General features: G+C 42.6%; 1 protein-coding gene across 1 annotated transcript in view; it reads left to right on the top strand.

Moving 5' to 3' along the window:
• Positions 1-14,266, top strand: part of LOC126484923 (C-Maf-inducing protein-like) — a 970,852-nt gene that overhangs the window by 912,978 nt on the left and 43,608 nt on the right. The window contains exons 6-7 of the mRNA XM_050108524.1: positions 1,727-1,918; positions 11,280-11,383. Of these exons, the coding sequence (XP_049964481.1) occupies positions 1,727-1,918; positions 11,280-11,383 (296 nt within the window). The remainder of the gene's footprint in view (positions 1-1,726; positions 1,919-11,279; positions 11,384-14,266) is intronic.

Genomic DNA, 14,266 nt, shown 5'->3' with positions numbered 1-14,266 from the left:
GTTTAAAAGTTTAGGATGTTTAATGAGCCTGAAAGTTCAATTTTTGAACAGTCGTCTTGATTACTTCCCGGACAATATGAGAGATGTTAGTGAGGAGCAAGGAGAGCGATTTCAGCAGGACATTAAAGTGATGGAAAAACGCTACCAAGGCCGCTGGAACACCAAAATGATGGGGGGACTATGGTTGGTCACTTCACCGAGAAGTTCAGCAAGCGACTCATCATAGAAAAAGCTACAGAAGAAGCTTCAAAGAAGAAATAGAAAGAAAATACAAACCAATTCCAGCTGTCAAGTGAAACCTCTATTAACACATATCATGGTTTTAAGTAGCTTACTGTAAATACAAACCATGCTTATGTTGTAACAAAGCGTTTCAATAATTTCCCCATTTGCCATATAGCATATGACTTTTATATTACATAGTAAAAAGCATATTGCTCGAAAACTATGGGTGATACAAAATAACTAAGGCTAAATTTGGAATCAGCTCATAAAAATCTATAAAGATCAGCTATCAAAATAAAAAATTTTTTCAAAAACATTTTTCGTTGTCATTTGTAATTCAAAAAATCCAATGCAAACTTCTCTGCAGCAATATTCCAAAATGAATTACACTGTAAAACGAAACAGACACAGAAATATAATGTGCTGATACGTGAAACGTCATATTTCTATTCAGTTTAACTGTATTACATTTGAATTTGTTTGTTACAGTGCCAGAAATGTTTTATTAGGAAAATGATGAAAAACAAATAAAATATGATGCTAAAAATTAATAGGAAATTCGATTCATACGACAGTACAGATTGAAGCAGTTAATGAAGACATGAGAGAAAATTGCTGTTTGAGTCTTTTCTTCTTGTCGGACTTTGACTTTTCTTCTTGTTAGACTTTGGCTTTTCTTCTTGTCAGACTTTGACTTTTCTTCTTGTCGGGCTTTGACTTTTCTTCTTGTCGGGATTTGACTTTTCTCCTTGTCGTACTTTGACTTTTCTCCTTGTCGGACTTTTCTCCTTGTCGGACTTTTCTCCATGTCGGACTTTTCTCCTTGTCGGACTTTCCTCTACAGACGTTATATGAGAAGCATCAACTACAGAATGATAAATAACGGGATCGGATACTCAGGAAGAGGGACCTCAAGATGCAGAAGAAGAAAAAGGAGGAACAGGAATGCCTACACATGGTTACCTCCTCCGTCGCGAGGACCCACCTAAGTGCCCCTGTGTTTATTTTCTGTGTTTATTAAGCACAGTGTTGTTTGTGTGTTAGCACACACCTCTGCTCTCGGTCGTTAAGTGAAGGCCGTCAACCACTGTGTTGTCGTTGGTTAGAGGTAATGCCTGAAATTTGGTATTCTTTCCTAACTCTTGACACAGTGGATCTCGGAATATTGATTCTTCTAAGGATTTCCGAAATGCGTCTAGGTGCAACTACCGTTCTCCGATAAAAGTCTGTTAATTCCCGCCTTGCGGCGATAACCACGTCGGACACCTTTTCTAATGAATCGCCTGAGTAAAAATGATAGCTCCGCCAAGGCATCGCCCTTTAATACTTTATGTAAGCGATACTATCACCATCTGTATGAGCGCATAGCGCTGTCTCACAACTTTTGACACCTAAGTGTAGTGTACTTGTAACCAACTCTCAGAAGAAAAAAAATAGTTGGGCAGACTTAGAGGGTAAGGTACATCGTAATGTGCTACGTGATTGGTATGTGTGTGCGCAGGACGAAGAGTCGTGGCAGTCGCGGTCGGGCCGCGAGGCGCTGCTGTCGACGCTGTCGCCGCTGCTGGAGAACGCGCCGCCGCCGGCGCAGCTGTGCCGCTTCTTCTCGCAGCACTGCGACCTGCACCCCCGCTCGCCCGCCGTCTCCGACCACCTCACGCCCGTCGTCCGTCGCATCCTCAAACACAACGTGGTCTGTCTCTCCGTTCTGATGCCGCGCCGCGTCGCTACTGCGCTTGCGCCCGCGTCTGTCTAGCCTGTAGTTGAGTCGGCGTAAGCTAACATCTGACGCTTGCAGTGAGCTGGACGCAGCAGTTTCGAGGGTCTATCTCAGCCAATAAGGCAACGCCAATTTGTAAACGTCTCTATGCCAACGCCTCGATGTTGTCGCAGCGCTGTAGACGGCTACTATTTTCGTGTGCAGCCACTAGCGCTTCGCACATGAAAGCTGGCAACAGCGCTACGAGCTGTCAGGGATCTACTTACGCCGTCTCCACTACAGTAGGAGCCAGCTGTTACACAGGGTTCACTATAAGCTGAGTGAGAAACGTTGAAAGTGAAAAATGTCGAAATTTAAGAAGACAGGAAAAAACCGTGATATATTCACACTACAAATCATTTTCTTGATGCAATAATTTCAGGCCCCACTCGTCATAGTCGTAAAATCGCTATACACGGAAGGAGCCATATAACTGGATCCGTGAATCAATCGTCCTGCAACAGCTCTTGGCGGCCAGGCGACACAGAATGAGCCGTCTGTGTCGCCTGGCCGCCAAGAGCTGTTGCAGGACGATTGATTCACGGATCCAGTTATATGGCTCCTTCCGTGTATAGCGATTTTACGACTATGACGAGTGGGGCCTGAAGATCGCATCAATGCAATGCCGAAACTGGTGGCAGCACATAGAAGTTCATAAAATAAAATAAACTTCTACAAATCATACGGCTGTTGGTAAATTTTTGTATCAAGAAGTTCATGCCAGCCGTCGTCCCACGATCCATAATGGATCAACGAAGACAAATCATTTTATTCGAAGGAATGCAAATTACACACTTCAACGAAAGTTTTGCATCACCCCTTTATTTCGAAAGTCGTGGTACAGAGAACGAAAATTGGCTCTGAGCCATGCATATATATTCATTTACAACGTGTACAGATCACCAAATCAAAAGAAACAAACATTTGTGTAACTACAAAGTCGTCTGTTTCCCATGGGGGAAGGGGAGCGGGGGGGGGGGGGGGGGGGGAGGTTCGCAGCACTTCTGGGCAACGTCAGTTTGTGGTGAAGCGTTCTCTAGCTCACATACAGGCTTGAATCCGTTGTGGTATGCCATCGATGAAACCGTCAAGCCAGTTGTCCCACTCTCTAGCGACGATTCTGCCTTAGTCGCACAGAGTAGCTGTCCGTTATTTACGTCCAAAAATTGCTCGTTTCAATCGATTCGACTGGGTCCATGCCCGGGGAACAAGATAGCCGTTCCATTCTTATGATCTTACCACGCTGAAGCAGCGTGTTCTCGAGAACAGCCTAATGAGCATACGAGTTATCATCCATCAAGATAAAATTGTCACCAAGGTGTGGGCGACACGGCCCCACTATTTGTTGCAGAATCTCGTTCCTGTATCGTAGAGCAGTGAAATTTCCCACAACAACCACCCCAGAACATCACTCCATCACCACTTGTTTACGTATTTGGGAGGCAGTGTTGGAGGCGTTCCATATTCTGGACTGTCTCCAGACAAGCTGTCTGCGATTAGTGTAAGTCTGGAAGAGTTGGACCGCTTTTTTTCTTCAGCATGAAATTTTTGTATTTTTCAACCTTTTTTTTTTTTGTTTCTGGCAGCATGTTCGCATAGGTGTGTCATACAAACTTCAGTGCAATAAATTATTGAGACACTGCCACCTGCAGTACAAGAGATATGATAAGATGAAAATATACACGACTGGTCCACCTCACCCTTAAGTGTATACATTGAGAAAAAAGTCAATTAAAATTTCATATTTTTGTTTGGAATATATGGTAATGAATAAAGAATCATACCATTAAATATTTTAATCCAAAACAATTTTATCAGTTTATTATAAATCGTGACTCAACATTGGTCATTCTAATCAATTGTTGGTATTGTTCAAGTCTTTCTCTCATCACAGCAGCTCCACTTATTACTGCTGTGTTGACTATCGTGAAGAGGCAACACACTGAATCCAATCTTAATTTTTGATTAGTTTCGTAATAGATTTCACCGCAGTCAACACATTCATCCTCATCTCATTCATCAAAGTTATTTTCGTAATCTTCTACACAGTCGGCACATGACGAACACGATGAGTTCTTTGCCGTGTTTTTTTTTTTTTTTTTTTTTTTTTTTTTTTTTTTTTTAATTGAACTTCTTCAGATGGTTTCTCTCTTCACTAGTATTTCCCGTAGGTGAGCTTTTTGTGTCTTCTTCTGTTACCTTTATTTTCTTATCCCTCTTTTTCTTTACAGTATCAATATTTTCAGCATAGTTTAGTCCTTTGGATACACTTCCTGCCTTCCTCTTAAAATTCATGATTTTATCAATAGGAACATATTGATAGTCCTTCCAAAAGTTTTGTCTCTGCTGGCTTAGGAATAGTCAGTTTTGAGGTGGTAATCTTGAAAGTTTTAGGTTTAGTATGGGTGGAGGCCGAAGTTGTGTCAGTGAAGAAATTTGACTTATGCAAATAATTCTGCTCTTTTGGTGTGTCTGGGATCAGTACGTGTTCTGACGGAGTTAGAAATCATTGGTTGGCCAGTGTGGAAAATTCTGTTCTGCCTTTTGCTGGCACAGACGTATCTTCCGCCAAATAAGTATAGTCTGAGACTGCAATCATCTTCATTGGGATTATTGCACATGCTTTGAAGCTAAATTTAAGTGTGCTCCATGTCTCTCGCATCAAAGCAAGTGGTCCATCTCTCCTGATCCTCTGAGAGAGATAGGCCACCCCGATTTATGTATCTGTAGACAGCGAACACGGTGGCCATTTTAGGTTCGTTTCATGTCTACACACCTGTCAAGTTCGCAGTAAAAAAAACTGCAACAATACTGTGCAAACTAAGCCGTAATACTAAAATTATGTAGCTACACGGTTAAACTTCTCGGCTTACCAGAATAGAGAATGTGATTTTTCTCCAGAACTAACACGAAAATGACAGCAGTACCTCTGCACCACGTTTCCTCGAAAAAGAGCAAAGTAGCGGGAGTTGCTCTCCAGCTGCGCATTTGTGAAATATGCCGCTGATCCGTCTCACCCAGTGGTCCAACTGTCCCGAGCTTACCCTATCGGGGTACAAACAGATCCGAATTTCGTCCGTAAACAACACCCGACGCCAATACTGGTGTGTCCATTCTGCATGATTTCTTGCCCTTCTATAACGGTATTGTGGTATAAAATGTGGTGCTCGCCAGGGTCGCCGCGAATGGGAGAGTCTCATGATGAATCATCTTCCAACAGTCTGATACGATACATGGCGTCCTATAGCCTCTTCGAACGCCGAATTCAGTTATAGAGCACTCAGACCACTGTTCCTTCGACTAAAACGTCGTAGACATCGATTATCCTGTGCATCTGTTGAACGTGGGCGGCCTTTGCAGTGTACATCCTCGACAATACCTGTCAATTGGTCCCTACTCTACGTTCGTATCAGATCACTTTGACTCCATCGCACACGCCGAGTAACTTCCCTGGTTGACAAGCCTTCTGCGCGTACCGTGAGATGCGGACCGCATCACTGGACGGGACTGCCCTTCGTGGCATGATGGATGTTCACTCTGTGCCACAGACGTCTCTAAGACGTCCCTATTGGTGCATTACTTTCAACTGAAACGCTGCAATCCATTCGACTGCTGTGGTCTATCTATAGGTAACGCTCATGGTAAGTTTGTGTAAGTTTACGAAACCCGCAGGAATGTCCTTCCGATCGGTTTAGGAACATCAGAATAGCAACTCACCTGGACGACATATCGGGGTGATGCGAAAATTTTGTTGATGTGTGAATGGTAGTTTCACATAATTTACACCGTCTGATAGGGAAAATTTTGCAAATATGTGTTAAGTTTAGGATATAAAAAAATAATAAAAATGAAAGTTTACGTAAAGATGTAACTGCCATGTTTCACCTCCAAAGGACTCACTGAATGTACACAGCATCATCTCTCTTATTTCTGCAGTAACAAGTAACAGAGTATTGGCATAACTGGCAGAATGACGAATAAAATTCCCTGCATTTCAACAAAACCGAGAATGACAATATGTCCTTTTTTTCAACACTTAATTTGTAGGCCAATGGGAGGTCACGAATATTTCCTAGCATGGGAAGTTCATGCAAACTGACTCCCAAAATTACACGATATTTTGTTTTATTTCTTGTGCTGCACAATATACAATCTAATGATTTCGCATACTTCCTGCATGCTAGATGCAATGAGAGCGGCCACCGCGCAATAGGGGAGAGGCACCTGGGCAGCTGAAGCCTATGCACGCACGTATACCTCGGCATTACTACTTAGCTGCATCTAGCCAGTCTACAAACTGTTGTCTAACAGATTAGGTCAGTACGACCAATAATTCGATAAATATAGCCAGTGGTTTCTCACTAGGATAGCGTGAAAGAAATATTTTCATAAACAGAGGATCAACAATGCAAGACATTTCCGATTGCACATTGTCAGAAGGGAGTTTCATTAAAAACCAGGTCTAAAAATCCAGTGTAGTAGACAATATCAGTTACTATCTTAGTGACGATGTAAAATGCAGAATATGCGTCACTTGCAAATTATGTGGTCACCTGTTTGGTAATATTACCTAAAAATAAAATTTTCTTTTCTTTCTTTAGCGTCTTTCCGACGTAGTGAACTGAGAATTACTTGTAGCTATGCATAACTCTTCCGAGTGTCTGAAATACCTAGTTGTTCTTACAACTATCTCAAGTACAATGTTTAATGAGATTTTTGCTTCCTCATTTGCCTCTTTCAATAAAAATTTAATGGTATTGCATATAATCTCAGTTGCCTGATTAGGGGCTCGACGTTAATGGTGTCAGTGAAGTGTGACTTCTCGTGAAAAAGTGGTGAGGGAGAATTGGGGGGGGGGGGGGGGAGTGTCATAATGTACATGACGTTACATGTACAAATCTAAAGTATTCCAACTCTAAATTTCAACTCTAACGATAAGCTTAAAATATTACCAACTCTACCAATATTATTAAATAAAGTTTACTTCTGTTTGTATCACTTTTTGGTACGCAGCTGCAGCACGAGTTCACTCTTGCTGTATCTAAGGTGTCACGCGTCGGCTGCCTTTGATATACGCCGAAAGAAAAATACCGTCTTTGAGGCTTTGACAAAAACTGCCGCCGCCCCGATTTCGTCTATGTTTAAGTGTTTAAATCATTCAGTCAACACTTGACTTTCGCTCAGTGATGGACTGTCTTTCTCAGTTCTACTAATTTTCTTAGTTCTACTATTTTCAGTTTACGTAACAGCTTTAAAAAGAGTAAAACAATTGATTTAGGCATTCTTTCCGCGAGTTTATGCTGATAAAAATAAACAAAATATACAAGACGAAGTTAACACCACATGGCGATGTTTGAGTTGTAATGACAACGTTGAAGGCGAAGTAGATTCGAAAATCAAAGAACAACCCAGTTAGTTCAGATGTTATTCACTACTTACTATAAATCATACTCTGAAATCACGTCTTTCTGTCTGTCTGTCTGTCTGACTGTTAGAGGTAATGTGGAAAGGTACAGCGTCGATTTCAGTGCGGTTTTCACTATCGTGTAACTGGATTCTTCAGGGAGATTTAGCGAACATATTGTCTGAAATGCCCATATTGAACAGTTGCATGCTTACTTTTAATAGCGGGAAGAAATCGAACTGGACATTTGAGAAGACACTCACGATATTAATATGCAGTTGAGTGGAAGCCAGTTACTTCAAACAGTACCTAAATAAACACATAGTCAGAAAACTTCTAGGAATAAAATTGTAGTACTAGAATCTGAGCTCAACAGCTTGCTATTAGCACGCACAAAAAAAGCAGTGTTAAGGGAAAACATTCAACAGCAAGAAAGCATACTGAAGAGAAAGATAAGCGCAGAGGTACGACAAAAACGTTGTGATTCTAAAAAACAAAAGGTTCTAGAAATTTGTCAAGGTAATTCTGACTTAGCAACAGCTCATAAAATTCGAAATACTGTTTGCCGGTCTAGAGAAGAAGAAAATCACTCCGGTTTACTTAGAATCATAAAGCAGATTGCAGTTTTTGGTGGCGCAGCTGACGATCGACGTCGCACTGAAATTATAAGGTGCTGCAAAAAAAATGTGCGACTGACAATCCGAACTATGTAAACAAGACTGTATCATCAATCTATCAGGGTTATGCTTAAGACGCCTTCCCAGGCGAATCACTGCAGAGGAAGGGAAACAAATGGTAACCCTTCCTGTTAAATTGTGCTAACCAGACTCTACGCCACATGTAATGCATAAAGATGACAAATTCTGTACAGCTATGGTAAGAAACATTGAATGTTTAGCTTCAATTTTGGCCCTGAGCGAAACTATGGGAGACTTACTAGACCTGTTCAATGAGGTGAACAGCATACATCGCACAGAGTATGGGTTCTGAATAAACAAATCTAGGATGAAGTTGTTGTTAAGCAATAGAAACAAGAAAAGCGAGTTGCTGAACATCACACCTGTGAATAACACAATAGTGAAAGTGAAAACACATCCTGTCTAGTACAAAAGGTTACGAAGAGTGTCCGAAATAAAGAAGGTATCAGGAGTAGATCTGTTCAAGTGAAGAAATCTTACTTAAAAAGGAGCGCATAAATATAGCCTAGAAATGTATATATGGACCTGAGGAAGGAGTTCCTGAAAGTGTACTTACGGAGCACAGCATTGCACAGCTCCTGCATGCAGTGTGGCGTAGCGGTTAACATCACTGGTTTGCATGCTATGGGTCGCCACTTCAGACACGCCCCCCTTGTTTCTTAGTATTTATCATTTGTGGGAGGTTCTCGAAATTTCGAATGTTTGTATATTCTGTAATATTCGACGTTCTTTTAAATATCAGAATTCTGGAATATTCGATGTTTGTATAAATAGTTGCATTCTACGTCCAGGAGTTGAGTTCCGCTCTGGCTCTACTTTAGAGTTCGTAATAAAGATACTTTAAGTGCTAAGTCTTGTGTTTCGTTGAAGACCTGCTTTCGGACTTGGACATGATTGTGGATACTGTGTGACAATATGAAACAGGGTCCGTGTGAAATCCGAAGAAGAAGGAACTGGAATTATTTGGAATATCGTTCTGTCGAAGAATGCCGCGCAGGGTAGCCACGCGGTCTAGGGCGCCTTGCATGGTTAGCGCGGCTCCCTCCCCCTCCCCTCCACCCCATCACCCGTCAGAGCTTCGAAAGTCGTCCCTCTGTCGTGTGTGTGTGTGTGTGTGTGTGTGTGTGTTGTCATTAGGGTAAATTAGTTTAAGTTAGATTAAGTAATGTGTAAGCCTAGGGACCGATGACCTCAGCAGTTTGGTCCCATGGGAACTTACCACAAATTTCCTAATTTTTGTCGAAGAATGTAGAAAATTAAGTGGATATGTATGACATGGAACGAAAAGGTGTCAGGAAGAAGAAGCTAGGAAATTAGAAACTGTCGCTGATTTCAAACATGCCAGGTTGCCAAAAGATTTGTGTGACTCGGAGATTTCGGCCTCGTAGTGTACCTTCGATCATTTTACAGTAACGAGAGTTCTGGATATAAAAACAGTGGTCAAAATAAATGTTGCATATTGCTGAAGCTTTAATACTAACGGGAACAGTCCAAGGTTCTACAGTGAGAGGACAGTATCTGCGGACTATAACAACCTTGTCACCTGTAAACATTGCAGTGCTTGTGCTGTGTGTCACTACAAGGGTTGTGTTGCTTCCGGTTGGTTCGGGTAGCAATAACGTACAATCAGAAGTTCCATATAGTTACTCTAAGGAAGCTGGAAATGAGACAGGTGGATGTCGCAGCGCTTGTCGCTGTGAGTCAAAATGATATCTCTAGAATGTGGAACTAGTTTCTAGCGACAGGATCAGTTTAGGATCCTCACAGAAGTGGCCATGGAAGAACAACAACGGGTGTCAAAAATGGCTGTTAGCACTATGGGACTTAACGTCTGAGGTCATCAGTCCCCTAGAACTAAGAACTACTTAAACCTAACTAACCTAGGGGCATCACAAACATCCATGCCCGAGGCAGGGTTCGAACCTGCGAGCGTAGCAGCAGCGCGGTTTCAGACTGAAGCTCCTAGAACCGCTCGATCACAACGGCCGGCTAACAACGGCTGTGCGGGACCGATATCTGCGTATAACAGCAAGCAGAAACCCTCCACGCGCCGCTACATGTCTACAGCGGCAGTTCCAAATCGCTACAGGAGTGCAGGTGTCAACACAAACGAGACGAAATAAGTTCCATGAGCAGGGATTACGTGCCAGAAGGCCTCGGAAGGTTGCTCCTCTAAATCGGTTTCTGTGAGAGTCTCCTGTCACAATGGCAAGAAACAAGTCTTCGTGGACTAAGCAGCAGTGGGACACAATCCTTTTTTGTAATGAGGTCCATATCAGTCTGACAATACTGATATTCGTGTGTGGAGGCAACGAGGACAGCGATTACACTGCAACTGTTTCGTAGAGAGCCACCCTTGTCAAGGCGATTCAGTCATGTTTTGGGGTGGAATCATGTATGGCCGCATGACACCTCTTGTGCCAATACATAGGGTGGGAGAAGGATGACGTGTGAAGTACCGGGACGATATGCTTGCACGCATTGTGGCTCCATTTGGTGAAGATCGTGAAGCGAGATTCACGTTGATGGACTACAGTGCACTCCCACATCGTCACAACGTTGTAACGACTTCCTAGTGGAGCATAGAATCAGTTGAATAAATGGCCTCCATATTCTCCAGATCTCAACTGCATTGAGAACGCATGGGGCATGGTAAAACGAGCGTTTTACAATCGTCTTGTCGCACCAGAGACTTTACAGGGCATCGTAGAGTCCGCTGTGGGGGAATGGGACAATATCAACAGGCTTATATGGAGAGTTTATTAAGGAGTATGCCTAACCGCATTCAAAAGTTTCTCCAATTACTAGGAGAGCCAAATGGTTAATAAACAATGTGATACGCAAATTGACAGTGAGAAGAAACTGTGGTGTTTGTACTGGAATCTTTTGTAAGATTTTGTTTTTTGTTTGTGCTTATCGCGTGGATACATGTTCACCTACCTTATTTTTGTTTTTTTTATGACTATCTCTGACAGAACAGAATCAGTTTTGTTTGCTGTTATGTCCAGTATTGACAACAAAGCAATATGCAACATTTATTTTGACCGCTGTAATTAACTTTTTATTGTTTTAAGCAAGATTGGACTACCAACCATTTCACTCGAATATGCTCAACGTCAGTTATACAAAATGTTCATAATACAATGTGTCGTTGAAATGTACGCTCATTAATATACATTTTGTCGTATTACAGGATTTCGGTAAATCTCCACATATGAGGAAGCTCGTGCAGGACTACCTCCGCGCGCTGTATTCGCAGAACGCCTGTGAAGATGCCATCAACAGGTTTGTTGCCAGGTAAGTTCTGCACAGACACTTTCCCAGTTCCTGTATTTACTCATACTGCCCAATCATGCTACCACGTCCGTGAATTTACCACGACAAGCACAATCTACTCAAATTAGTGAACAGAATCGGCTATGGTGTCCCCAGTTTACGGAAACACAGCCTCGTAAAACTTGCGAGAACTTAGCTTATCTTCGTAGCTCCCTACGACCATTTAAACACATTATTTCCGCAAAGTATTGCTTCAGCTTCTCTGTAGTGCTTTTGAGGAGCGAACACTGTGTATTGGAAGTGGTTTCAACAATTTTTGAAGAAAAACATTTTGTGTAATGTTGCATCAAGTTAGTTGAATATATGGAATTGTAGATGTCTAAAAATGGCAGTTGGAAAACATATACGAGGGAGAGGTATCTGTCGGTCGATAGCTGATAAACATTGATTAATTTTGGTAACAACGTTCAGTGAAGAAATTATGAGTACCAAGGTCCTTAACTTTCACACATGATCTGAACAAAACACATATGCCACTAATGAGACAAATTTTCTTCATCAATTCTGTAAATCTGGTTTGTTGTATCACTCGGAGTTAATTATTTCTCACTGAATCGTCTTCAAAAGAATAATGTACGTAAACTTTCTGGAAGTTCAGCTTCTACTGTCATATACGCTAAGGTGGCAAAAGTCATAGCATAGTGATATGCACGTATATTGATGGCGGTAGTATCGTGTACAGACGGTGCAGAAGGACAGTGCATCGGCATAGCTGTCATTTGTACTCAGGCGATTCATGTGAAAACGTTTCTGGCATGATTATGGCCACAGAACTGGAATTAACAGATTTTTAAAGCGGAGTGGTAGTTGGAGCTACACGCATGGGACCTTCCATTTCGAAATGTCAAGAGTGTGACGAGAAAAAAAAATAAAAAATAAAATTCAGGCATTACCTTCCACCACGGACAACACATTGGCTGACGGCCTTCACTTAACGACCGAGAACAATGACGTTTGCGGAGATACAACACTGTGTGAAATAATAGCAGAAGTCAATGTGGGGCGTACGACGAACGCATCCGTTGTGACAGCGCGGCGAAATTTGGCGTTAATGGCCTATGGCGGTAGACGAACGACCCGAGTGCCTTTGCTAACAGCACAACATCGCCTGCAGCGCCTCTTCTGGGCTCGTGTTTGGATCGGTTGGATCCCAGACGAGTGAAAAACTGTGGCTTAATCAGATGAGCCCCCATTTCAGTTGGTAAAAGTTGATGGTACGGTTGGAATGTGGCGCAGACCACGCGAAGCCATGCACTCAAGTTGTCAACAAGCCACTATGCAAGCTGGTAGTGGGTCCATAATAGTGAGGGCTGTGTTTACCTGGAATTGATTGAGTCCTGGGTCCAACTGAACCGATGATTCACTGGAAATGGTTATGTTCGGATACTTGGAGACCATCTGCAGCCATTCATGGACGTCATATTTCCAAACAATGGTGTAATTTTTATGTATGACAATGCGCCATATCACCGGGTCACAGTTGTTTGCGACTGGTTTGAAGAACATTCTGGACAATTCGAGCGAATGATTTGGCCACCGAGATCTCCCGACATGAATCCCATCGAACATTTATGGGACGTAATCGAAAGTTCAGTTCGTGCACAAAATTCTGCACAGGTAACTCTTTCGCAATTATGGACGGCTATAGACGCAGCTTGGTTCAATATTTCTGCGGCATTTGTTGAGTCTGTATCACGTCGGGTTGCTGCACTACGCAGGGGGGAAAGAGGTCCGACACGATATTAGGAGGTATCCCATGACTTTCGTCACGCCGGCCGGAGTGGCCGAGCGGTTCTAGGCGCTGCGGTCGCAGGTTCGAATCCTGCCTCGGGCATGCATGTGTGTGATGTCCTTAGGTTAGTTAGGTTTACGTAGTTCTAAGTTCTAGGGGATTGATGACCTCAGAAGTTAAGTCGCATAGTGCTCAGAGCCATTTGAACCATATGAACTTTTGTCACCTCAATGTAAAGGCGATTCTGTAGTTGTAATTCTAGGCACATTCTTAGTATAAGGGGCGATCGAAATTTTTTCGTTCGGAGGCCGTATAGTCCAGAATCTGTATGCCAATTATGCAAAATTGCCGTGAGTATTGAGGCAATCATGCTATTGACGACCAGGTTGAAGATACCCGTTTGGTAAAACACCGTGTGCTGCTGCGCTGAGAAGTCCGTAACACATTCTTCATTCTCCGTTGGATATCTAGCGGCGTTCTTCCTTCGGCAGCCAAGGAGAAAATAACAGCGCATTGGTTGTATTTGGACGCATTTGGCAATAACGCCACCATAGTTCACATTTCGGCATTTACCGCACTCGCATCAGAAAGACATGAACACCACACTGATCCGTTGCCTTCCATATCGGTGCTTATATGGGGTCTGTCTCCTAAGAGTCACCAGGCGCATTTTCTCTGGTGTTTCGGCAGATATTTGCGATTTTGTTTTTGCAATGTTAATTTCGAGTTAGCCGAAACAAATCCTGTTCATCAAGTATTTCATGCGCGCCCAGCGTTGATGGAAAGCTTCGGTTTTTTTTCCCTTTACAAACAAAATTATTTTTAAAGTGGAATATTACATGACAGAGCAGCACCAAATTTATTTAGTGCGATATTCGTTTTACCGATGTATGTTAACCGATATATGTTATCAGGGACCGTAAAACACTGGGAATAACGGGTACTGCAGCAGTCCCGACCCCCGTTGAGTGCTGCCGGCATGCAGAAGCGCTGCTCATTCGCTGCTGGAATACCAGTTATTCCCCGTGCATTACTGTTTATGTTAGTACATATCGGTTAAGCGATCGCACTAGACTAATCTGATAGCGCTCTGTCGAATGGTCATATAAAAT

This window comes from Schistocerca serialis, chromosome 6 (genome assembly GCF_023864345.2).
Source record: "Schistocerca serialis cubense isolate TAMUIC-IGC-003099 chromosome 6, iqSchSeri2.2, whole genome shotgun sequence".
Lineage (NCBI taxonomy): Eukaryota > Metazoa > Arthropoda > Insecta > Orthoptera > Acrididae > Schistocerca > Schistocerca serialis.
Note: the sequence above shows the minus strand (reverse complement) of the source record. Positions and strands in the feature narration are given on the sequence as shown.